Genomic DNA, 27,273 nt, shown 5'->3' with positions numbered 1-27,273 from the left:
GGAAGGAGAGCCTGTGACCTTGCTGATTAGCGCTTTCCCACCAGCCTGTGTTTGGCCTCATGAGGCTGCTTGCAGAGAGGTGAATGGTGAGATAAGGGAATCTGCAGGTGGCTAACCTTGGTTGTCTCCCTCCGTGGTAGATGGTGGATTCTGGTGCCAGGAAGCCAAGGAGTTGGGGCCTGGGAAGCTTCAGTTTCTTGATATTCTCTGGACATCAATTTTCCTGTAATAAACTTCAAGGACCCATGATTAGCCAAAACTTTAGTGTGAGTCCAGTGTGAGGCCACCTGGGCTTTAACAATTTGTAACTTATATTTGGTTGTAAAGCTTAGGGAGTCAAAGGTTAAAGAAACAGATATTTACATATGAGTGTAACTAAAGAAGCAGGGAAAGGGGATGAGTGCTTTCTGGTTTTAACCCTGTATATGCTGGGTTTAATGCAGGGGAACCAATATGAGGGCCCGTATTACTTAAAAGCGTGTAACATTACCTATTGTTTGCCCCACCTCCTATCTACCACTTTAGGCAGCCACATGTTAACTAACAAAGCTCTACGTTTTTGGTTTTGACACACTTCCAGGGCATCCCTGGTTTCCGTGTTGGCTTACCACTTTAGTTTCAGCTCTAGAGTGTAAGAGTGTATGTGTGTGTGTGCGCATGCGTGCGTATGTAAACATTTAGTACTTCTCTTACTTTCTTGTGAGTTTAGCATTTAAAAGTATGTTTGAAAGTAATGTCAGTGAAAATGGCAAAGTAGAGACCTCCAGATATTCTTCCCTTTATAAAAGCAACAAGAACACTTGGGGAAAATGGTGAGAATCAACTTTTTCAAAACTCTGGAAATTAACCAAAGGCTTGCAGCCATTTGGGGATCATTTATTTAAGAACATAGGCTGAATTTTGGTGGGACCAGGGGGCTCTGTGATGTTCTAACTTGCCCTATTCCTATCACACCCTCCCCAGCTCCATAGTAGCCTTGAAAACCAACATCCTGCAGTCATGGTAAAAACCAGCCTCTTGGATGCCATTGGAGGGAATAAAAGGGGATTGGACTCATTCAAAGCCCCATTCCCAGAGAACTGTCATTATTTGACCCATCTAGTGGGTCCCTGGGAAACCCCACTCAAAAGACTGCCTTTGACCTGACTTGTAGCTCCTCCAGCCTCTTCCCTGAGGACATTTGTTGAAAACAATCAATCAGAGGCAATTGTCAAATGTCATAGCTTCCTGAGGTGTAAATAGCAGTTGGGGCAAACAATAGGCTAACCAAAATGCTTAAAAGAAAAAGCTGTGGAATGAGATGTCCATAGGGAGCTTTGAAAAACTGCAACACATTCCCAGGAATCTAGAAGGACACCTGTACATCTTGGGATGTGCACATGTCCAGGACTTTGCATACTTAGGAAAGATGTGAAAAGGCCCAAAGCTCTCACCTCTGGCTAACCTTGAGGCTATGCTCAAGAAGAAAATGAAGGTTATGGTGGAGTTGTAAACTTTTTGGCTAAATGTTGAAGGCATACTCTAACGTGCACACAAAGCTCCTTCTTAACAACCGAGAGACTTAGTGATTCCAGACATCTGAGGGAATCTCTGTCCAATTATTAGCTGTCCATTATGCAAATCAAACTGACTTTAGTGGTCACACTGCACAGAGAATAGAGAGTTTACAGAAGTAGTTCAGGAAAGTCATTAAACAAACACAAAAAAACAGCATCAATAAACCCTGAGGAAAGGGAAAAGTCTGATTTCCAGTTGTTAGTATTCTTTTTTATTTTTCAGTGAGGAAGAATGGCCCTGAGCTAACATCTGTGCCAGTCTTCCTCTATTTTGTATGTGGGATGCCACCTCAGCATGGCTTGATGAATGGTGTGTAGGTCCACACCTAGGAACCCAAAACCCCAGGCTTCTGAAGCAGATCGTGCAAACTTAACCACTGTATCACCAGGCCAGCCCCTCTTCTAGTCTTCAAAAAGTCCAGTTTTCAACAAAAAATTTAGAGACATAGAAAGAAGCAAGGGCTGTGACCTTCAGAAGAGTTTCTTGGCCCTTTTTTCATCCTCTTATATGAGACAGGAAGGCTAGAGGGGGATTGGGTTCTCTTATTACCCTCCCCCTAGGCCAGATGAGGCTCTGATAGAGTAGTTTCTCTTTAGGGCAGGTCTTTCTCACAGAGAATAGAATGCTCTGAGCATATTTCAAAATGATCTGGCCTTTAAGTCATCAACCTGACACTTAAGTCAGTGACCGTTTTATTCATTTTTGTATCTTGCAAAGTGCTTTAGAGAAATACTAAATAAATATGACTTTAATCTTTTTTTTCCCATGTCTTCAACTGTGGCCATTTACTCAACACCAGAACATGTACCAATACAGACTGTCAAACTTAACTGTCTTTATTTATTCCTCTTTTTGTGGTAATTTTTATATCGTAATTTCCAAACAGAAATTTCTAATGCTTTATCTATATTTTTAAATCTTTATTTCCATATTTGTTTTCATTTGTTTAGCATGTGCTTCTGCCTTTCAGCTTTACTGTACTAGGAATATGGGTGTATTTTTGATTTACACGTAATATTTGATTGCTTTCTTTCAATCCTGTGAAATCATAGCCTGAGTAAATGAAATGATTTTTTCCTGAGTCTTGTATTAACCTTGCCTATTTTAGTCAAATTTAATATTAGCTGGAAAACATTGAGCCCTCTGGTCATTCTCTTCAATCCACAGGGAAAGCCAAAAACTTATGGTAACCTTCTTCAGACTCAAAATATATAAGATGCATCCCCTCCATCAGATGCAAAAAAAAAAAAAAAATAAAGTAACAGGTGAGAGTCTACTCTGAGATTATTATCCTGGGATCTTTGATCTTGGTACCCCTCCCTCCCAACATTTCTTTAAGAAGAACAGCGTCTGTGTGTCTGTTATTTGTTTTTTAAAAAAACTTATTTTATTGAAGTTATATTGGCCTATAACTGTGTAAATTTCAGTTGTACATTATTATATATCAGTTTCTGTATAGACTGCAGGTGTTCACCACCAATAGTCTAGTTTTTATCCTTTACCATACATATGTGCCCCTTTACCCCTTTCATCCTCCCCCCATGCTCATCCCCTCTGGTGACAACTAATCTGTTCTCCTTATCTGTGTGTTTGTTTATCTTCCACATATGAGTGAAATTATATGGTGTGTGCGTCTGTCTTTAAGTCCCTGCAGTCTAGAACCCAGTTCATTCTATTCCTCACTCTATTATGATCTCAGGAATGTCAGGAATCTCTTCTTTGGGACTGCCATGGAGATGGAGTTCTTGTTTCAGTACTGGCTTGTACCCAGCACAGGTAAAGACCTAAGGATGGGGGTCTCTGGACAAGGACATCCCATCCCATCCTCTGCCCACTATATTGCCCTCTCATCCTCAGAGAGTTAGAGTGTAACATTTTAGAGGCGGCTGGGTTACGGAGGGGAAGAAGGGTGGAGAGAAGGGGCAGGATGGGGGGCTCTGGGGCCCAAAGACAGGAAGGTTTGCCTTGCGCTCATCTATGGGGAGCATTAATTAACATTTCTCTCCCACGCAGAGACCTCCCCGAGCCCCCTCACCCTTGGGGGACTGGGGACAACTAGGTGGATGTAGGACCAAGTAGCAGTAACCTTGTTGCAGGCCGGGAATTGGGCCAAGATGACTTAACGGGCTTGGTTTTGGGAAATTAAAAATTAAAAAGAATGAAAAAGAAGAAAAGGCATTATCCCGAAAGACAACAGGAGAGAAAACTACTACTAGGATTTCAAGTTAAGTTCTCTCCCATTTAGGAAAAGTTGTACCCAAGTCAAATATCTGAGTCCTGCACCCTACGGCCCCACCGTCCCACCGCCCCTCTGCCCCTCGGCCCCTCTACCCTTCTGCCCCAGCCCCTTGTGAGCTGCAGCGCCTCATCGAAAGCAGCTTATCGACAGGTAAGCGAATCTTGGGTTTGTAGGGGAGGGTTACCCCCAAGAAATCCAGCTCTCCGTTGGCCCTTCCTGGTTCTCTGGGCCGCCTCTCTGGAACAGATGGCAGTGGCCTCGGAGCTTTGAGATTACTGTTTCCATTGCGCATGAGCTGGTATCCCTTGAAAGTATGGCATTTACTGGTGTTCTTTTGGGCCCCAAGCCCAATACTCAAAATCAACATTTATGCCCAAATTAATCTGTCTTTTAAAAGTATTTTTCTATTTGTTTTCACTTTTCTCTCCTTGCCCAGAGTTTAGGTGCTTGTGGCACGTTTTTCAGTGTAGATATAATGTTGCTACTGATTAACTTGACAGTGTACTTGGTAGTGTCTTTTTACTCTCTAGTGACTTCCAGTTTTCTTACATGACATAAATCTGCTCTGTGAAATGTTGAGAGGCACATCTCTTTGCTTTCCTAGTCCTTTGATTTATTCTACAGACTATTTCAGGGTTAAAATATCGTGATTCACTATGATGATGTAAAATTGGTTTGAAACGGGTTTTGTTTCACTTTCTGGGTCCTGTGTAGCAAGTGAACAATCTTTAAAGCGCCCTATACTTGAGCCAAACTTGAATTTTATTGAACATTCAAAAAATGTTTTCCTCTATTTCTTGAACTAAAATAAAATACTGAGGGCAAGTACACAATGCCTATTTCACAGGATTGATAAAATTGCACAGTATTGTAGATTTCATGTTTGTGGATTCAAAACTTTAGAAATGCTGATCCATACCTAGTAAGTTCTATGTGTGACTTTCTTTCTAAGTTGGGAATATCATTTGTGTTTTAAACTCATTGAATATAAAAATGCATGCTTTTCCTTTTCTTAGATTGATTTAGAGTAAATTCAACCACATGACTGCAACAATACTATGAAGAGGAATAGTTTAGATCTCTGGTTCAGCTGTTGCAGGAGTAATACGTAAGTGATAAGATTCAAATTCACTGAATTTTAAACATAATTCTCAGCCTTGGTTAATCGAATAGGGAATACATGCGTCCCTTCTTTCATAATAGATGTAGACTGTATGCAAATGAAATTTGTCAAACTCAGAATTTAAAGACCTTGTTTTATGCCTGTAATTTCCTTAAAAACAGCACAGCTTAGGCAGTGTGCCAGTAATAAAATGCATGTGCCAGTCATGGTCCCTTCAAGCTCCTCCAGGGGTGACTGGTTGCTCTGTCCATGGATGGTGAGCTAGTGTTCAACTCAGGAAGCCATTTTCCAGAGAAGGCCACTGCAACGGCTTCCGTTGTCCCATCTTGATCAACACCTGAAACACTGTTAATTCCCACAGTGAAGGTCACAAATGAATTTTTCTTAGTGACATTAGTGGCGTGCAAATCAGCATGATAGATGTTGGAATTGTAGGAATATTCAAGATCTGTGGAATTGGCTGAAATATTTTAGGGACAGCCCACTCTTGCATCAACAGGTTATCAGAATCAAATGAGTGAGGCTTGTAGTATATATACCCTTAGGGATGACGCCAGAGGCTTTATCCTTATAGTGTCTCAAGCCATTGGTTGAGGAAGATTTCAGCCTCTAGAATATGGGGAATCTATTGGAAATGAGCCTTTCATATAAGGTGATGTTTGGAGGACCTAAAAGGACAGACAGCTTACAAATGGTTGTGCCTGCTTACTACTGAATGTTTCATTAAATGAATGTCTGTATGTATGGCATATTTTGTCTAAGACCTGCTTTTGTTGTAACCTGGTAGCATGACTTAAAGGTGTAGCTACTCTTCAACTACCCTAGATTTCTACTGTGGCTCCTCCTACCAAAAAGCACCTAAGAATTGTGCATGGCCAAGTTAGTTCAGGTCAGTTTGCAAAACCCACTTTCCTTAGAAGGCAGTTTAGCTACCTGCTTATTCATGTCCCATGAAGGAGTCACATCTATGTCCCCAAGCAGTTTATCAAGCTAGTCTTTCAGGTTTCATATACTACTCTCCTTGAAAGGAGTTCAGGTAATATCTAGGGACAGCTCATGCCCTGTGGGTAGATTGGTGCCCCAAGCAACATTCTTAGCAGTCCTGGCCTGTCATCTGGATCTCAGGGGTAATTTGTGTATCTGCCAGTTCTCTTTCTCAGAAGCCGTCTGGAAAATCCAGTAATCATTCAATAGGCTACCTATGTCAGAAACTCAAATTCTTACCTTTTTGGTTACCCAAATATTTTTCCCTGATGTAATTTATTAGTGTATTCTGCACAGTCAATCCTGGTAGTCTTCCTGTTGAAAAGCAACTGATACATATAGAGGTCTTTCTTTTTGAGGTAATCTTTTCTCTTAAGGCCTGAAGGGACTTCTATGAGCCATGCTTCATGGGCATCAGTACACCCATCTAAAAATGGGACTGCTCCTTTCATGGACCATCAGCCCAGGCCAAGGGGTTTGATGACCCATAGTCTAGCTCTTCTTTCCAGACAGTTTGCAAGAATAACATAATCTATCTGTGCTTAGAGTTCTAAGCTATTGATCAGAGTCCAAAATTGGTTTGTAGGGTGGAATAAAGAAAAACCATTTGATACAGTGTTTCTAAAATGTGTTCCTCACGTATTTCCACTGTGAGAAAGAGGTTTTTGTGGTCAAATAAGTTCAGGAATCTTTGCATACTCTGGTCTCTCTCAGATAATCACAATGCTTATTAGTATACAAGTCCTACACACAAAAAAATGTGTGCAATCAATAATTTCTTAATTTTATTGAACATTTGGAGAGTTAGGAAAGTGTTGTGGCTAAGAGCATGGATTCATTAACAGATGGATTCAGATCTCAGCTCTACCATTTCAGGCTGGTGATGATGGGCAAGTTACTCACCATCTCTGTAGCCCATTTCTCTCATCTATAAAATGGGGATGATAATACTATATACCTCCATGGGATTATTGTGAAAATTAAATGAATTATTTTATGTAAAGTATTTATAATAGTACCTAGCACATAAGTGCTATTATTATTATTATTAAATCCTATTAATATCTCCTCAAACTACTCTTCCATTACATACACATTGGGAAATGCACTTATTAATATATTGTATGTGACCCAAGGATGCCATAAGAGCAAATGCTGGTGTGGTCATTGAAACATGTCTTGTAGAAGGCATTTCCTGTGACATTTGTCTTAAGATCATTTGCAGACTTGATGCTTACTAAGCATGTGTGATGTCCAAAAGCCCACTGAAGAAAACTTTCCAATGCAAAAGAATGTTTAAAAGACAGATATATTGAAATGATGGAAAAATGGAATCTCCAAACATTTCAGTTGTCACCAGGAAGACCTAATACAATGTCTAAAACCTACTTTTAGATACTTTTGAAATGAGAGAGAGATGATTCAGTTAATAAAAAGTAAGTTATGAGGTTAAAATATCTAGTTGTTCTAAAATTTCAGCATTCATTTTCTTAGTGTATGACTATTCTTACGACTCTTTCTAAAGACATTTGAATGCAAACTCTTAAAATACTGTAAAAATCTTTCATGTGAGATGATAGCAAGTAATTTTGTGCCTTTTTAAAGGAAAGATGAAAGTTTGAATACCACTTTCGGATCAAGTGCCTCCTCTTTTAAATGTCACACAGCTGTTGCATGAGTCCTATCTCTATTGTGTTGAGTAATGGTAGAGAGGATTAGACACAGGTTGGTTGCTTGATGAAACAAATTGGCTTGCCAGTTACATTTGATAGACACTACATGCTGAGCATCTGCTACTCCGCTTTACATGTTCACATTTTCCAGGCACACTAACTGATATTAACCGACATGTTAGAATCCCAGTTTATTAATTTCAGTCTGATGTGTAGTTGGAAGGGGATAGAATGCTCATTACAGTTGGTTGGCACATTCTCTTCCCAGAATAAATTTCTCCTTAGAAAACCCAGTCAAGTTTTGTTGATGAGGATAGTCAGGATAAACGCAGTTGAGTGATCTCAAGGACGTTCTGTGCCCTTTCTTCCTGTTGGGCCTCACCTTGCAAGTGGTCCAGGAAATGTCTGTCAGCCTGGTTGGAGCTCTTGGTATACTGACCAACATGAAATCTTCGGGAGTTCTTCCCCTGAGTGCATATTGGCTCTGCTTCCTTACATGACATTAGAACCTGCATGTTACCATTAGTTAGATCACAGATGATTTGGCATTATTTTTAGTTTCCTTGCTGAGACCAGAAGACCCCCTAGTTACTTTGGAAGATTTGAATGGTACTTCGGTTCCATCCATCATGCATTTACACATCATCTGTAGTCAGTTACGCATGCAGCTGACTATTCCCATTCAGTTTTCGTGGATTCTTGGTTCAGAGTGTGACATCTGACATGCAGACTGAGGGTGACGGCACAGTAAGAGATTTTCTTTTGATGGTCATCGTGTTTTTCTGTGAAGGATTAGCACATTTTTATGTTGCTTACTAAGCAAGAGATTTTCAAGCAGAGCGTTAGACAATCTTTTATGACTAGATTCTCAGATAACTATTTAGAAATTGTATGTTACAGCAAGAAGACAAAGTTCTATACTTCTGCTAGGTTTCATTATACTTAGCTGGAGGCTTTGACTCCCACAGTGTCAACAGAAGACATTAAAACAAATCTGAGGGGACAGCTCATCTTTGACAAGGGAGCTGAGGGCCTACAATGGAGAAAAGAAAGTCTCTTTAACAAATGGTGCTGGGAAAACTGGAAATCCACATGTAAAAGAATGAAAATTGACCATTCTTTTTCACCGTTCACAAAAATAAACTCCAAATTGATCAAAGACCTAAAGATTACACCTGAAACAATGTCTTCTAGAAGAGAATATAGGCAGTACATTCTTTGACATCAGTATCAAAAGGATCTTTTCACACACCATAACTCCTCAGACGAGGGAAACAATAGAAAGAATAAACAAATGGGACTTCATCAGACTAAAGAGCTTCTTCAAGGCAGGGGAAAACAGGATTGAAACAAAAAAACAGCCCACTAGTTGGGAAAAAATATTTACAAGTTACTTACCCGACAAAGGGTTAATCTCCATAATATATAGAGAACTCACACAGCTCAACAACAAAAAATCAAACAACCCGATCAAAAATGGGCAGGGGTCATGAACAGACATTTCTCCAAAGAAGATATACGGATGGCCAGTAGACACATGAAACGATGGTCATGATCGCTGATCATCAGGGAAATGCAAATCAAAACTACAATAAGATATCACCTTATACCTGTTAGAATGGTAAAAATGACCAAAACAAAAAGTGACAAATGTTGGAGAGGTTGTAGAGAAAAAGGAACCCTCATACACTGTTGGTGGGAATGCAAACTAGTGCAGCCACTATGGAAAACAGTATGGAGATTTCTCAAAAAATTAAAAATAGAAATACCTTATGACCCAGCCATATCACTACTGTGTATCTATCCAAAGAACTTGAAATCAGCAATTCCAAAAGTCCCATGCACCCCAATGTTCATCGCAGCATTATTTACAATAGCCAAGATGTGGAAGCAACCTAAATGCCCATCAACTGATGATTGGATAAAGAAGATATGGTATATATATATATACAATGGAATACTACTCAGCCAGAAAAAAAGATAAAATTGTCCCATTCACAACAACATAGATGGAACTTTGTATTATGTTAAGTGAAATAAGCCAGATAGAGAAAGACGAACTCTGTATGACTCCACTCATAGGTGGAAGTTAAACATAGAGACAAAGAGAACTGATCGGTGGTTACCAGGGGAAATGGGGGGGTGGGGAGAGGGAACAAAGGGTGAAGTGGAGCACCTACAACATGACTAACAATAATGTACAACTGAAATTTCCCAAGGTTGTAAACTATCATAATCTTAATAAAAAATTAAAAAAAAAACAAATCTGAGGACAAAATTGTACAGTGCCAGATGGTTTTCTGACTTAGGATTTTCTGTAGAATAATAGGTTTTTCTTAATTGAACTCATTTCTGGGTCATTTTTTTAGTCTTATTTCCAATCTGAGAATCCTACAGATACAGTTTCCTCTGTTTAAACATTCCTATATGTGAGTAATCAAAGTTCTGAATAAATTAATATTTTAAGTATAACTTGGGCAACACATTTTAAAGGGAAATCTGCAGTGAATGTATCAGAAAATTAATTATTTTATTAGTACTTTATTAATAATTCACTGAAGAAGAATATAGTGAGCACCTACTATGCACCTGGCATCAATATATGTGCTAATGATATAGATTAAGAAGCAGAGACAAGGTCTTTGTTCTCTTGAAGTCTACATTTGGGCAGAGGAGGTGTAAAAGACTGAAAACAAATTAGTAAATGAAAACCAAGCAGTAATGAGAAGTCCTGTTGAAAATTAAACAAGTGATAGGGAGTGAGTGTAAGCCTACTTCTGGTTGAGGGTCAGGAAAGATCTCTTTGAGATGATGACAGTTTAAATGATGTCTGATTGACAGACGAGTGGTGTGGTTCTGAGACTGGACAGTGAACCCACACTGCCGAAGCGGTGAGTGCTGAACTTTAACCACTAGGCCATCAAGGCTAGCTCTAAGGTCTGATTTTCTCAGTAAATTTAATATGAGGGGAGGTGATGGCCCCAGGCACAGACAGTCTCAGAAACCGTGAAACACTGTGTCCACTCAACTCCTGTGGTCAGGATATGTCACCTTTGAGCTCCTGAGGAAAGCAGCATTTGAGGAGGCATTTGAGGTTGTCACCTGGGGCTTGGGAGACGGAGGAGGTGGAGGAGTGAAGGATCAAGGATTGTTCAGCCCTTCCCTGCTTTCATCAGCTAACCTAATGCTACTCTAATTTTATCCTAGCTACATCTGGGTGGTTGCTACTTGTTTCTACTGAGAAAGGAAAGTGATCGCTTCCAAGCAACTCAGGGGAGAGGCAAGAACGGTCCTTAAAATTTTCCCTCACACTGAGCCCCTCAAGGCTGCCACCCACTGCCCCTAACCCCAGGCTACCCACCAATTAAGAGACAGCCTTCAGGCCTCTGTCATTTCCCAGGGTTGTCACTCTTGTTATTTCTGGGAATGCATAGTTCCTTAGGACTTCTGAAGTTTTGGGAGGAGGATGCAACATGCTGTACCATTTGGCGTCTTGATAGGAACCCATGATTTCTCTGGAAATTATCAGGGTGTGTTACTTTGATGAGAACCTTTAAGTGTATTTGAACTTTAAGATATATATACTAATGTATATTGTTGCCAGATACAGAATTAATGAAATTTGAAAGAATTTGGTGAAGAGTGCAGGCTGTCCAAAAATCAATAATATTTGTGCAATGCTGAATATTAGCATGATACTGTGAAGGTGACAGACTCAAAGTGCATTTTGCAAGTGTCTTATTTTGTAGATGAAGAAAAAGATAAATAGAGAAAAGATTACCCAAGCCAGTTTTGAGGTGAAAAGTCTTGATTTTGGATAATATAACCAGATAACGTTTTCTGAAAGGACTGTAGAGAAAAAGAAAAAGAAAAAGAATCATTGTAAACGCATGGTCTTCACGCAGGTCAGAAAATCTTTTAATCATCATTTGGTCATCCTTGACCTTCCTACTTGTTTCTTTCCTACCAAATAACAACCAGGGACTAGGCCCTGACACTGTATGTTCATTGTTCTTGTGTATGCTCTTTCTATCTATATCTCTGTGTTAGCTCTTACTTGGATGCACCTCCCCATCCCGACACACTCAGATCCCTCTCACGTTTCCCAAGTTGATTCCAGAGTGCATGAAGGAGAAACAAAACGGTGAAGAAGGAAGGAGGTGTAATCATGAATGCTATGTCTCCCTTGTTCCCTTCATTCTCTTTCCAGTGGATACACACAGGGACACACAGACACGCACACACGCACATACAGAACCCGGAAACTGTGTCAGAGGTTCCAGTGCTGGACCCTGAAACGGATGCTTTTGTTTCTGTCGTGTTTCCTCGTGACTTTACTTTTTGTGTGCTGCAATTCTGTTGGGAAAAAGAACCTGATTATCTTCCAAGATGTCTGACTCTATTTTTTGTACATGGTTTTTACTCTATGGCAGGGTTATGGATTCTTCCCGAATGTCGTCTGGCAACAGTGACAAGATGGGGTGAGTTGACATGAGTGATCTGAGTGGTGAAAGGTACGGGGGGCACCGATGGCAACAACAGGTTTCCATAAGAGACTATAAGCTTCTGTAGGTAACTTTCTTTCCTGTTGGGCCTAGGTGGCCAAAGGAAGGAGGAGTCATAAGAGGGAGACTTCTTACTCACGGTTTGTTTGTGAGCCTTAGAAAGTAGTAGCCAAAGCTTTGAGGAAACTCTCAGAATGCCTGTGTGTAAGACTCTGCTAGAGTGGGCCAGGAGAGGAGAGAATCCTATTTGGAGCAAGGAGACGGTAGCAGTGGAGAGGGAGCAGTGGAGCTCTCAGCAGAAGAGAATGGAGCTAAACAGACCTCGGCTCCTTTCCTCAGCCTCCAGAGCTCTGCCGCCATCTAAAGCTGGTGTCCCGAATGCCAAGCCACCGTCATACTGGAGGGAGCCCGTGCCTCAGACCTGCAGTCATCTGAACCCTGTATGAGGAACAGAAAAGACATACATGATACATGAAGGGTCAGGATGTGGTGGAGGGTGTTGAGGATCAGGAAATTAGGAGGAGCTGGGGAAATGTGTGCCTACAACCTGGAGTTGAATTTTGAGCTAAATTCAACCTCGATGCAATTACACGTGAGAGTAAGGTTCAGTAGTGAAGAATTGTATTTCAATATCTTCATTCATTAGGCTTTTTGACCGGCCGAAGATCTTCGTTACAACTATAGAAAGCCCTATTTCTAGGGAAGATTAAAATACTAGTTTCCAAATAACTAACATCCACATAATTTTTTAGGGTTCAACCAGTTTACCACTTGAAGACTACTTGTAACTAATTGCAAACAAGAGTGTAACTCTATGAAGTCACTAGGAGTCTGATCATATATGCTTTTAATTCTTTAGAAATGACCCCGATGAACTGACAGAAGTAATCTGTGATGGAACCACCAACAAAAGGTGACGTATATACTCAGAGAGAGAGAGAGAGAGAGAGAGAGAGAGAGAGAGAATGAGTGAAATGCAGACGCGGCATTATCCATGGGAATGCGGAGTATTCTGGACAATGATTCTAAGATCTTTTCTAAAATTTCGGATCCACTGAGCTAAGTCATGTTTATCATATTCTTAGATTCACAGAATTCTTGTTCAAATAAGTTGGTCACATCACTGTCCCATGTAGGAAATCTCAAATGACATGTTGTTGCATTTCTTGGTGTTTACGTTAACACAGAAGAACTCTCCAGGCTCCGTGATGATTTGTTATGAGGACCAAATAAGTGTTAAACACTTAGGACGATGTCTGGCACGTAATAAATACCATTTAAGTGCTTATTAGATGGAACAAAAATTTTCCGTGTACTTAGTCATGTCATCTGAAAACAGCGATAATTTTCATTTTTCCTGTCCAGTCCTTATACCTCTCACTTCTTTTTCTGACGTCATTGAGCAGTGTTGGAAGGCATATGGCTCTTGGGAGGAAATAAAAGGAGGTCAGGACTGGAGAACAGGATTGAGGGGAGAGAGGTGCGCCACAAGGATGAGGGCTGGCAGGGCCAGATTTTGAAGGGCATTGTAGGCTCTGCTGAATGGTTTTGGCTCAATCCTAGTAGCACTGGCAAGGCAATGAGGGGTCATGCTTGAGGCTCTACAAACAATACAAACTCCAATCGTGAACCGTAGACGTACCAACTGTAGCTTTCTAGAGAGGTAGGCTCTTCTAGAGATGCACTCCTAGACTGTGCATTCCCAGGTATGTGGACATCTTTAGGGGTGATGTGTGGGATGAGGAGAGGGTATGTTGTCTCTGCCGCTATATGGGCTTTTAAGGGCTGGAGAGTCTGTGCAGCTCGATGTTCCCTCTCCCACGTGAATGCTGAGAAGAGTGAGAGCTGACCACAAAACAGGGAGCCGACTCCAGACAGAGTGTGGAGAGACACAGTGAAGATAGCCCTTTGAGTCTTTAGTCAGGAGGTTGACAGAGCAAATCAAGACATAGACTCAATAAGGGGCATTGTTCTAAATGCACTTTCAAGTTTCCTTGGTAGAATAGGTTGGATGTAGGATGAGTTGAGACAGAAAATTTTTGGTTTTGCAACGTCAGCTTTTTTGTACTATCTCCTTTTTTCCCCAATCTCATTTTCACCAGAACAAGCACCAGGAGAGCTATTTTTGAAACACTTTTTCCATTGTAAGAATTCGAAACTTATGCAGATTTCTAAATTGTGGTAAATGCATGTAACCTAAAATTGATCATCTTCAGCATTTTTAAGTGTGCCATTCTGTAGCGTTAGGTACCTTCATATTGTTGTGCGGCCAACCTGCAGAACTCTTCTCGTCTTGCAAAACTGAAACTCTGTACACATTAAACTACTCTCCCCGTTGCTCCTTTCCCAAGCTCTTGGCAACCACCATTCTACCTTCTGCCTCTGTGAGTTTGACTACTCTAGGTATGTCATGTCAGTGGAATCATGCAAAATTTGTCTTCTTGTGACTAGTTATTTCATTTAGCACAATGCCCTCAAAGTCAATCCATGTTGCAGCATGTGTCAGAATTTCATTTCTTTTTAAGACTGAACAATATTCCAACACATACAGAAATTTCTCGCAAGTGGTTCCAAAAGCTCCAGTATACCCTTTACTTACTTTTCCAATTGTTAACATTTTGTCACATTTCCTTTGTTACTCCCATCATATGGATAGGTAGGTATATAGACATAAATCTATCTATCTATCTATCTATCTATAGATATATATAGAAAGAGAGAGAGAGAAAGAAAATACGTTTAGATATAGATATACACATAGAAAGAGCTCTCTCTCTCAATATACCTGTATCTAGACCTGATTTTTATGTGAGTTGAGGCAGAAGATGTTTGATAGACACACACGTGACACACACCTTCCTACACACTTAGGCTCTATTCCTGAATCATTAGAGAGAAAATGCAGACCACATACCCTTTACTCCTGAATATTTCAGTTTTATTTTTCTACCTTCAGGGACACCTAACCACAGCACAGTGATCAAAATCAGAAAATTTTCACTTCCGTAACCATAATACGATTACCAGAATTGGAAAATGAAAGCCATAATAGAATATTATCTGATTTATGGTTTACATTGCGACTCACTCTTGGTGTCATACATTCTCTGGGTTTGGATAAAAGTAGAATGACATGAATCTGTCATTAGAGTTTCATAACGATGGAGTATTTTCACTGCCCTAAAAATCCTTTGTGCTCCGCCTATTCATCCTTCTCCCCGCCAACTCCTGGCAACCACCGATCTCTTCCTGTCGCCCCAATTTTGCCACGTCCAGAATGTCATATAGTTGGCCTCATACAGTATGCAACCTTTTCAGATTGGCTTCTTTCACAAAGTAACATGCATGTAAGGTTTCTTTTCACAGCTTGATAGCTCGTTGCTTTTTAGCGCTGAATAATATGCCGTTGACGAGATGTACCACGGTTTGTTTATCCGTTCATCTGGTGCAGGACATCTTGGTTGCTTCCGCTTTTTGGCGATTACGAGTAAAGCTGCTATCCACATTTGTGTGCAGGTTTTCATCTGCGTGTAAGTTTTGAACTCCTTGGGGTAAATACCAAGGAGCGTATGTTAAGCTGGATCGTACGTTAAGGGTTATGCTTGGTTTTGTAAGAAACCCCTAAACTGCCTTCCAGAGTGGCTGGTCCGTTTTGCCTTGCCACCCATACTGAATGAGTGTCTCCATTGCTCCACATGCTTGTCAGCAATTGCTGTTGTTAGTGTTCCATATTTTGACTATTCTAACAGGTGTGTAGTGGTATCTCATTGTTGTTCAATTTGCATTTCCCTGGAGCCATATGATGTGGAGCATCGTCTCGTACTCTTAGTTGCCATTTTTATGTCTTCTTTGGCCAGATGTCTGTTAAGTTGTTTGCCCCATTTTTTAATCTGGTTGTGCGTGTTCTTGTTGTTTAGTTTTAAGATTTCTTTGCGTATTTGTATATTTGTTATTCCTTTATCAACTGTGCCTTTTGCAAATATTTTCTCCCAGTCTGTGGCTTGTGACTTTATCCTCTTGACATTGTGTCTTGTGGAGCAGCAGTTTAAAATGTTAATGAAGTCCAGCTTATCGGTTATTCCTTTCATGATCTTGATTTTGCTGTCACATCTAGAAAGTCATGTTTATAAAGAGGTCATCTCGGTTTTCTTCCGTGTTACTGTCTTGTAGGAATTCTAGAGTTTTGCTTTTTACATGTGGGTCTATAATGCATTTTGATTTCCGTTTTGTAAAGGTGTAAAGGTCCATGTGCACGTTCATTGTCTCGCACGTGGATGTCCAGTTCTTCCAGCACCATTCGTTGATAAGACTGTCTTTGCTCCATTGTATGGTCTGTGCTCCTTTGTCAAAGAACGGTGGAGTATGTTAACGGGCATCTATTTCTAGGCTCTCTGTTCTGCTCCTTTGGTCCATTTGTCTGTTCTTTCACCAGTACCACACTGTCTTGATTGCTGTAGCTTTATAGTGAATTTTGACATTGGCTCATGTCAGTCCTTCAACTTTTTTCTTCTTTGGTATTATGTTGACTTTTAAAAAGCTATTGCAGTTGCGATACGGTCAGAGAAAATCTATATGATATTGCTCCCGTGCACGTTATTAATGCTTTGTTTATGTCCAAATATGTTGTCTGTTTTCATAAATGTCACTTGTGTGCTCTCAAACAAGATGTGTTCTGTTTGCTCTGGAGAGAGATCGTGTCAGTCTGTTCTTATTTTCTTTGCTCTTTTTGGAAGCTTTTAGAATTTTCTCTTCATTTCCATGGATCCTTTACAGATAATTTTTTACTTCCTTCTTTAACTTTGTGAAATTTATCTTCATTAGTTTTTGAATATGTCCTCTTCTCTGTTTTCTTTTTTTTTCATCTTAGATGTCTTGGATTTCATTTATTTCAGATGTTAGATGTCTTTTTTTACCCACCATATCACACTGCTGTTCTTTTAAATATTCTCTCACTTTATTGTTTTATTCTGTTTTCTGGGAGAGTTTCTCAATGTCATTTTCCATGTCTAAATAATTTGCTGTTCTCATGTATCCACACTGCTATTTATCCCATGACTTAAGTCTTTAACAATCGTACTTTTACACCTATTTCCTCATGAGGTTTTCCTTATGGTTTCTCATTGTCATTTCGTGTTACTAACATCTTCCCTTGTATCTTTAAGTGTATTTGTCATGCTTATGTTCCAGTATGTTCCAGTAGTTCTACTTCAAATGGTATATGTTGCTCACTTTGTTGTATTTCTTTTTCAGTCGTTGTACTCCTCAGGTGTGTAATTGTTTTGACTTGTGAGCTTTCATTCCTTGTGGCTGTTGGCTACTCTGTCTGGCATCTTGTATTAGAGAAGGGCTAACGTTTTGCTTGGGACCATCTCAGTCTGTGGCTGTTATCTCAGAATAATTATTAATAGTGTGTCCTTTTCACTCTCAGAAGTGTCCTCTCCTGGGTGCTGTATTATATAGTCACCTTTGTTGAGACCTAGTGCCTAAGGTGTGTTTTTCTAAGTAAGTTTAATATGAGGGGAGGTGATGGCCCCAGGCGCAGACAGTCTCAGAAACCGTGAAACACTGTGACCACTCAACTCCTGTGGTCAGGATCTGTCACCTTTGAGCTCCTGGGGAAAGCGGCATTTGAGGAGGCATTTGAGGTTGTCACCTGGGGCTTGGGAGACGGAGGAGGTGGAGGAGTGAAGGATCAAGGATTGTTCAGCCCTTCCCTGCTTTCATCAGCTAACCTAATGCTACTCTAATTTTATCCTAGCTACATCTGGGTGGTTGCTACTTGTTTCTACTGAGAAAGGAAAGTGATCGCTTCCAAGCAACTCAGGGGAGAGGCAAGAACGGTCCTTAAAATTTTCCCTCACACTGAGCCCCTCAAGGCTGCCACCCACTGCCCCTAACCCCAGGCTACCCACCAATTAAGAGACAGCCTTCAGGCCTCTGTCATTTCCCAGGGTTGTCACTCTTGTTATTTCTGGGAATGCATAGTTCCTTAGGACTTCTGAAGTTTTGGGAGGAGGATGCAACATGCTGTACCATTTGGCGTCTTGATAGGAACCCATGATTTCTCTGGAAATTATCAGGGTGTGTTACTTTGATGAGAACCTTTAAGTGTATTTGAACTTTAAGATATATATACTAATGTATATTGTTGCCAGATACAGAATTAATGAAATTTGAAAGAATTTGGTGAAGAGTGCAGGCTGTCCAAAAATCAATAATATTTGTGCAATGCTGAATATTAGCATGATACTGTGAAGGTGACAGACTCAAAGTGCATTTTGCAAGTGTCTTATTTTGTAGATGAAGAAAAAGATAAATAGAGAAAAGATTACCCAAGCCAGTTTTGAGGTGAAAAGTCTTGATTTTGGATAATATAACCAGATAACGTTTTCTGAAAGGACTGTAGAGAAAAAGAAAAAGAAAAAGAATCATTGTAAACGCATGGTCTTCACGCAGGTCAGAAAATCTTTTAATCATCATTTGGTCATCCTTGACCTTCCTACTTGTTTCTTTCCTACCAAATAACAACCAGGGACTAGGCCCTGACACTGTATGTTCATTGTTCTTGTGTATGCTCTTTCTATCTATATCTCTGTGTTAGCTCTTACTTGGATGCACCTCCCCATCCCGACACACTCAGATCCCTCTCACGTTTCCCAAGTTGATTCCAGAGTGCATGAAGGAGAAACAAAACGGTGAAGAAGGAAGGAGGTGTAATCATGAATGCTATGTCTCCCTTGTTCCCTTCATTCTCTTTCCAGTGGATACACACAGGGACACACAGACACGCACACACGCACATACAGAACCCGGAAACTGTGTCAGAGGTTCCAGTGCTGGACCCTGAAACGGATGCTTTTGTTTCTGTCGTGTTTCCTCGTGACTTTACTTTTTGTGTGCTGCAATTCTGTTGGGAAAAAGAACCTGATTATCTTCCAAGATGTCTGACTCTATTTTTTGTACATGGTTTTTACTCTATGGCAGGGTTATGGATTCTTCCCGAATGTCGTCTGGCAACAGTGACAAGATGGGGTGAGTTGACATGAGTGATCTGAGTGGTGAAAGGTACGGGGGGCACCGATGGCAACAACAGGTTTCCATAAGAGACTATAAGCTTCTGTAGGTAACTTTCTTTCCTGTTGGGCCTAGGTGGCCAAAGGAAGGAGGAGTCATAAGAGGGAGACTTCTTACTCACGGTTTGTTTGTGAGCCTTAGAAAGTAGTAGCCAAAGCTTTGAGGAAACTCTCAGAATGCCTGTGTGTAAGACTCTGCTAGAGTGGGCCAGGAGAGGAGAGAATCCTATTTGGAGCAAGGAGACGGTAGCAGTGGAGAGGGAGCAGTGGAGCTCTCAGCAGAAGAGAATGGAGCTAAACAGACCTCGGCTCCTTTCCTCAGCCTCCAGAGCTCTGCCGCCATCTAAAGCTGGTGTCCCGAATGCCAAGCCACCGTCATACTGGAGGGAGCCCGTGCCTCAGACCTGCAGTCATCTGAACCCTGTATGAGGAACAGAAAAGACATACATGATACATGAAGGGTCAGGATGTGGTGGAGGGTGTTGAGGATCAGGAAATTAGGAGGAGCTGGGGAAATGTGTGCCTACAACCTGGAGTTGAATTTTGAGCTAAATTCAACCTCGATGCAATTACACGTGAGGGTAAGGTTCAGTAGTGAAGAATTGTATTTCAATATCTTCATTCATTAGGCTTTTTGACCGGCCGAAGATCTTCGTTACAACTATAGAAAGCCCTATTTCTAGGGAAGATTAAAATACTAGTTTCCAAATAACTAACATCCACATAATTTTTTAGGGTTCAACCAGTTTACCACTTGAAGACTACTTGTAACTAATTGCAAACAAGAGTGTAACTCTATGAAGTCACTAGGAGTCTGATCATATATGCTTTTAATTCTTTAGAAATGACCCCGATGAACTGACAGAAGTAATCTGTGATGGAACCACCAACAAAAGGTGACGTATATACTCAGAGAGAGAGAGAGAGAGAGAGAATGAGTGAAATGCAGACGCGGCATTATCCATGGGAATGCGGAGTATTCTGGACAATGATTCTAAGATCTTTTCTAAAATTTCGGATCCACTGAGCTAAGTCATGTTTATCATATTCTTAGATTCACAGAATTCTTGTTCAAATAAGTTGGTCACATCACTGTCCCATGTAGGAAATCTCAAATGACATGTTGTTGCATTTCTTGGTGTTTACGTTAACATAGAAGAACTCTCCAGGCTCCGTGATGATTTGTTATGAGGACCAAATAAGTGTTAAACACTTAGGACGATGTCTGGCACGTAATAAATACCATTTAATTGCTTATTAGATGGAACAAAAATTTTCCGTGTACTTAGTCATGTCATCTGAAAACAGCGATAATTTTCATTTTTCCTGTCCAGTCCTTATACCTCTCACTTCTTTTTCTGACGTCATTGAGCAGTGTTGGAAGGCATATGGCTCTTGGGAGGAAATAAAAGGAGGTCAGGACTGGAGAACAGGATTGAGGGGAGAGAGGTGCGCCACAAGGATGAGGGCTGGCAGGGCCAGATTTTGAAGGGCATTGTAGGCTCTGCTGAATGGTTTTGGCTCAATCCTAGTAGCACTGGCAAGGCAATGAGGGGTCATGCTTGAGGCTCTACAAACAATACAAACTCCAATCGTGAACCGTAGACGTACCAACTGTAGCTTTCTAGAGAGGTAGGCTCTTCTAGAGATGCACTCCTAGACTGTGCATTCCCAGGTATGTGGACATCTTTAGGGGTGATGTGTGGGATGAGGAGAGGGTATGTTGTCTCTGCCGCTATATGGGCTTTTAAGGGCTGGAGAGTCTGTGCAGCTCGATGTTCCCTCTCCCACGTGAATGCTGAGAAGAGTGAGAGCTGACCACAAAACAGGGAGCCGACTCCAGACAGAGTGTGGAGAGACACAGTGAAGATAGCCCTTTGAGTCTTTAGTCAGGAGGTTGACAGAGCAAATCAAGACATAGACTCAATAAGGGGCATTGTTCTAAATGCACTTTCAAGTTTCCTTGGTAGAATAGGTTGGATGTAGGATGAGTTGAGACAGAAAATTTTTGGTTTTGCAACGTCAGCTTTTTTGTACTATCTCCTTTTTTCCCCAATCTCATTTTCACCAGAACAAGCACCAGGAGAGCTATTTTTGAAACACTTTTTCCATTGTAAGAATTCGAAACTTATGCAGATTTCTAAATTGTGGTAAATGCATGTAACCTAAAATTGATCATCTTCAGCATTTTTAAGTGTGCCATTCTGTAGCGTTAGGTACCTTCATATTGTTGTGCGGCCAACCTGCAGAACTCTTCTCGTCTTGCAAAACTGAAACTCTGTACACATTAAACTACTCTCCCCGTTGCTCCTTTCCCAAGCTCTTGGCAACCACCATTCTACCTTCTGCCTCTGTGAGTTTGACTACTCTAGGTATGTCATGTCAGTGGAATCATGCAAAATTTGTCTTCTTGTGACTAGTTATTTCATTTAGCACAATGCCCTCAAAGTCAATCCATGTTGCAGCATGTGTCAGAATTTCATTTCTTTTTAAGACTGAACAATATTCCAACACATACAGAAATTTCTCGCAAGTGGTTCCAAAAGCTCCAGTATACCCTTTACTTACTTTTCCAATTGTTAACATTTTGTCACATTTCCTTTGTTACTCCCATCATATGGATAGGTAGGTATATAGACATAAATCTATCTATCTATCTATCTATCTATAGATATATATAGAAAGAGAGAGAGAGAAAGAAAATACGTTTAGATATAGATATACACATAGAAAGAGCTCTCTCTCTCAATATACCTGTATCTAGACCTGATTTTTATGTGAGTTGAGGCAGAAGATGTTTGATAGACACACACGTGACACACACCTTCCTACACACTTAGGCTCTATTCCTGAATCATTAGAGAGAAAATGCAGACCACATACCCTTTACTCCTGAATATTTCAGTTTTATTTTTCTACCTTCAGGGACACCTAACCACAGCACAGTGATCAAAATCAGAAAATTTTCACTTCCGTAACCATAATACGATTACCAGAATTGGAAAATGAAAGCCATAATAGAATATTATCTGATTTATGGTTTACATTGCGACTCACTCTTGGTGTCATACATTCTCTGGGTTTGGATAAAAGTAGAATGACATGAATCTGTCATTAGAGTTTCATAACGATGGAGTATTTTCACTGCCCTAAAAATCCTTTGTGCTCCGCCTATTCATCCTTCTCCCCGCCAACTCCTGGCAACCACCGATCTCTTCCTGTCGCCCCAATTTTGCCACGTCCAGAATGTCATATAGTTGGCCTCATACAGTATGCAACCTTTTCAGATTGGCTTCTTTCACAAAGTAACATGCATGTAAGGTTTCTTTTCACAGCTTGATAGCTCGTTGCTTTTTAGCGCTGAATAATATGCCGTTGACGAGATGTACCACGGTTTGTTTATCCGTTCATCTGGTGCAGGACATCTTGGTTGCTTCCGCTTTTTGGCGATTACGAGTAAAGCTGCTATCCACATTTGTGTGCAGGTTTTCATCTGCGTGTAAGTTTTGAACTCCTTGGGGTAAATACCAAGGAGCGTATGTTAAGCTGGATCGTACGTTAAGGGTTATGCTTGGTTTTGTAAGAAACCCCTAAACTGCCTTCCAGAGTGGCTGGTCCGTTTTGCCTTGCCACCCATACTGAATGAGTGTCTCCATTGCTCCACATGCTTGTCAGCAATTGCTGTTGTTAGTGTTCCATATTTTGACTATTCTAACAGGTGTGTAGTGGTATCTCATTGTTGTTCAATTTGCATTTCCCTGGAGCCATATGATGTGGAGCATCGTCTCGTACTCTTAGTTGCCATTTTTATGTCTTCTTTGGCCAGATGTCTGTTAAGTTGTTTGCCCCATTTTTTAATCTGGTTGTGCGTGTTCTTGTTGTTTAGTTTTAAGATTTCTTTGCGTATTTGTATATTTGTTATTCCTTTATCAACTGTGCCTTTTGCAAATATTTTCTCCCAGTCTGTGGCTTGTGACTTTATCCTCTTGACATTGTGTCTTGTGGAGCAGCAGTTTAAAATGTTAATGAAGTCCAGCTTATCGGTTATTCCTTTCATGATCTTGATTTTGCTGTCACATCTAGAAAGTCATGTTTATAAAGAGGTCATCTCGGTTTTCTTCCGTGTTACTGTCTTCTAGGAGTTCTAGAGTTTTGCTTTTTGCATGTGGGTCTATAATGCATTTTGATTTCCGTTTTGTAAAGGTGTAAAGGTCCATGTGCACGTTCATTGTCTCGCACGTGGATGTCCAGTTCTTCCAGCACCATTCGTTGATAAGACTGTCTTTGCTCCATTGTATGGTCTGTGCTCCTTTGTCAAAGAACGGTGGAGTATGTTAACGGGCATCTATTTCTAGGCTCTCTGTTCTGCTCCTTTGGTCCATTTGTCTGTTCTTTCACCAGTACCACACTGTCTTGATTGCTGTAGCTTTATAGTGAATTTTGACATTGGCTCATGTCAGTCCTTCAACTTTTTTCTTCTTTGGTATTATGTTGACTTTTAAAAAGCTATTGCAGTTGCGATACGGTCAGAGAAAATCTATATGATATTGCTCCCGTGCACGTTATTAATGCTTTGTTTATGTCCAAATATGTTGTCTGTTTTCATAAATGTCACTTGTGTGCTCTCAAACAAGATGTGTTCTGTTTGCTCTGGAGAGAGATCGTGTCAGTCTGTTCTTATTTTCTTTGCTCTTTTTGGAAGCTTTTAGAATTTTCTCTTCATTTCCATGGATCCTTTACAGATAATTTTTTACTTCCTTCTTTAACTTTGTGAAATTTATCTTCATTAGTTTTTGAATATGTCCTCTTCTCTGTTTTCTTTTTTTTTCATCTTAGATGTCTTGGATTTCATTTATTTCAGATGTTAGATGTCTTTTTTTACCCACCATATCACACTGCTGTTCTTTTAAATATTCTCTCACTTTATTGTTTTATTCTGTTTTCTGGGAGAGTTTCTCAATGTCATTTTCCATGTCTAAATAATTTGCTGTTCTCATGTATCCACACTGCTATTTATCCCATGACTTAAGTCTTTAACAATCGTACTTTTACACCTATTTCCTCATGAGGTTTTCCTTATGGTTTCTCATTGTCATTTCGTGTTACTAACATCTTCCCTTGTATCTTTAAGTGTATTTGTCATGCTTATGTTCCAGTATGTTCCAGTAGTTCTACTTCAAATGGTATATGTTGCTCACTTTGTTGTATTTCTTTTTCAGTCGTTGTACTCCTCAGGTGTGTAATTGTTTTGACTTGTGAGCTTTCATTCCTTGTGGCTGTTGGCTACTCTGTCTGGCATCTTGTATTAGAGAAGGGCTAACGTTTTGCTTGGGACCATCTCAGTCTGTGGCTGTTATCTCAGAATAATTATTAATAGTGTGTCCTTTTCACTCTCAGAAGTGTCCTCTCCTGGGTGCTGTATTATATAGTCACCTTTGTTGAGACCTAGTGCCTAAGGTGTGTTTTTCTAAGTAAGTTTAATATGAGGGGAGGTGATGGCCCCAGGCGCAGACAGTCTCAGAAACCGTGAAACACTGTGACCACTCAACTCCTGTGGTCAGGATCTGTCACCTTTGAGCTCTTGGGGAAAGCGGCATTTGAGGAGGCATTTGAGGTTGTCACCTGGGGCTTGGGAGACGGAGGAGGTGGAGGAGTGAAGGATCAAGGATTGTTCAGCCCTTCCCTGCTTTCATCAGCTAACCTAATGCTACTCTAATTTTATCCTAGCTACATCTGGGTGGTTGCTACTTGTTTCTACTGAGAAAGGAAAGTGATCGCTTCCAAGCAACTCAGGGGAGAGGCAAGAACGGTCCTTAAAATTTTCCCTCACACTGAGCCCCTCAAGGCTGCCACCCACTGCCCCTAACCCCAGGCTACCCACCAATTAAGAGACAGCCTTCAGGCCTCTGTCATTTCCCAGGGTTGTCACTCTTGTTATTTCTGGGAATGCATAGTTCCTTAGGACTTCTGAAGTTTTGGGAGGAGGATGCAACATGCTGTACCATTTGGCGTCTTGATAGGAACCCATGATTTCTCTGGAAATTATCAGGGTGTGTTACTTTGATGAGAACCTTTAAGTGTATTTGAACTTTAAGATATATATACTAATGTATATTGTTGCCAGATACAGAATTAATGAAATTTGAAAGAATTTGGTGAAGAGTGCAGGCTGTCCAAAAATCAATAATATTTGTGCAATGCTGAATATTAGCATGATACTGTGAAGGTGACAGACTCAAAGTGCATTTTGCAAGTGTCTTATTTTGTAGATGAAGAAAAAGATAAATAGAGAAAAGATTACCCAAGCCAGTTTTGAGGTGAAAAGTCTTGATTTTGGATAATATAACCAGATAACGTTTTCTGAAAGGACTGTAGAGAAAAAGAAAAAGAAAAAGAATCATTGTAAACGCATGGTCTTCACGCAGGTCAGAAAATCTTTTAATCATCATTTGGTCATCCTTGACCTTCCTACTTGTTTCTTTCCTACCAAATAACAACCAGGGACTAGGCCCTGACACTGTATGTTCATTGTTCTTGTGTATGCTCTTTCTATCTATATCTCTGTGTTAGCTCTTACTTGGATGCACCTCCCCATCCCGACACACTCAGATCCCTCTCACGTTTCCCAAGTTGATTCCAGAGTGCATGAAGGAGAAACAAAACGGTGAAGAAGGAAGGAGGTGTAATCATGAATGCTATGTCTCCCTTGTTCCCTTCATTCTCTTTCCAGTGGATACACACAGGGACACACAGACACGCACACACGCACATACAGAACCCGGAAACTGTGTCAGAGGTTCCAGTGCTGGACCCTGAAACGGATGCTTTTGTTTCTGTCGTGTTTCCTCGTGACTTTACTTTTTGTGTGCTGCAATTCTGTTGGGAAAAAGAACCTGATTATCTTCCAAGATGTCTGACTCTATTTTTTGTACATGGTTTTTACTCTATGGCAGGGTTATGGATTCTTCCCGAATGTCGTCTGGCAACAGTGACAAGATGGGGTGAGTTGACATGAGTGATCTGAGTGGTGAAAGGTACGGGGGGCACCGATGGCAACAACAGGTTTCCATAAGAGACTATAAGCTTCTGTAGGTAACTTTCTTTCCTGTTGGGCCTAGGTGGCCAAAGGAAGGAGGAGTCATAAGAGGGAGACTTCTTACTCACGGTTTGTTTGTGAGCCTTAGAAAGTAGTAGCCAAAGCTTTGAGGAAACTCTCAGAATGCCTGTGTGTAAGACTCTGCTAGAGTGGGCCAGGAGAGGAGAGAATCCTATTTGGAGCAAGGAGACGGTAGCAGTGGAGAGGGAGCAGTGGAGCTCTCAGCAGAAGAGAATGGAGCTAAACAGACCTCGGCTCCTTTCCTCAGCCTCCAGAGCTCTGCCGCCATCTAAAGCTGGTGTCCCGAATGCCAAGCCACCGTCATACTGGAGGGAGCCCGTGCCTCAGACCTGCAGTCATCTGAACCCTGTATGAGGAACAGAAAAGACATACATGATACATGAAGGGTCAGGATGTGGTGGAGGGTGTTGAGGATCAGGAAATTAGGAGGAGCTGGGGAAATGTGTGCCTACAACCTGGAGTTGAATTTTGAGCTAAATTCAACCTCGATGCAATTACACGTGAGGGTAAGGTTCAGTAGTGAAGAATTGTATTTCAATATCTTCATTCATTAGGCTTTTTGACCGGCCGAAGATCTTCGTTACAACTATAGAAAGCCCTATTTCTAGGGAAGATTAAAATACTAGTTTCCAAATAACTAACATCCACATAATTTTTTAGGGTTCAACCAGTTTACCACTTGAAGACTACTTGTAACTAATTGCAAACAAGAGTGTAACTCTATGAAGTCACTAGGAGTCTGATCATATATGCTTTTAATTCTTTAGAAATGACCCCGATGAACTGACAGAAGTAATCTGTGATGGAACCACCAACAAAAGGTGACGTATATACTCAGAGAGAGAGAGAGAGAGAGAGAATGAGTGAAATGCAGACGCGGCATTATCCATGGGAATGCGGAGTATTCTGGACAATGATTCTAAGATCTTTTCTAAAATTTCGGATCCACTGAGCTAAGTCATGTTTATCATATTCTTAGATTCACAGAATTCTTGTTCAAAT

General features: G+C 40.7%; 1 protein-coding gene across 1 annotated transcript in view; it reads left to right on the top strand.

Moving 5' to 3' along the window:
- Nucleotides 1-27,273, top strand: part of LOC100630841 (phosphatidylinositol 3,4,5-trisphosphate 3-phosphatase TPTE2) — a 125,927-nt gene that overhangs the window by 4,528 nt on the left and 94,126 nt on the right. The window contains 10 exon segments of the mRNA XM_070239623.1: nucleotides 2,725-2,822; nucleotides 3,257-3,333; nucleotides 3,803-3,946; nucleotides 4,813-4,904; nucleotides 12,010-12,057; nucleotides 12,941-12,994; nucleotides 19,066-19,113; nucleotides 19,997-20,050; nucleotides 26,108-26,155; nucleotides 27,039-27,092. Coding sequence (XP_070095724.1) covers nucleotides 4,855-4,904; nucleotides 12,010-12,057; nucleotides 12,941-12,994; nucleotides 19,066-19,113; nucleotides 19,997-20,050; nucleotides 26,108-26,155; nucleotides 27,039-27,092 — 356 coding nt within the window. The 5' untranslated portion in view covers nucleotides 2,725-2,822; nucleotides 3,257-3,333; nucleotides 3,803-3,946; nucleotides 4,813-4,854.

Source organism: Equus caballus, chromosome 17, assembly GCF_041296265.1.
Source record: "Equus caballus isolate H_3958 breed thoroughbred chromosome 17, TB-T2T, whole genome shotgun sequence".
Lineage (NCBI taxonomy): Eukaryota > Metazoa > Chordata > Mammalia > Perissodactyla > Equidae > Equus > Equus caballus.
This window is presented reverse-complemented; position numbering and strand designations above follow the sequence as displayed.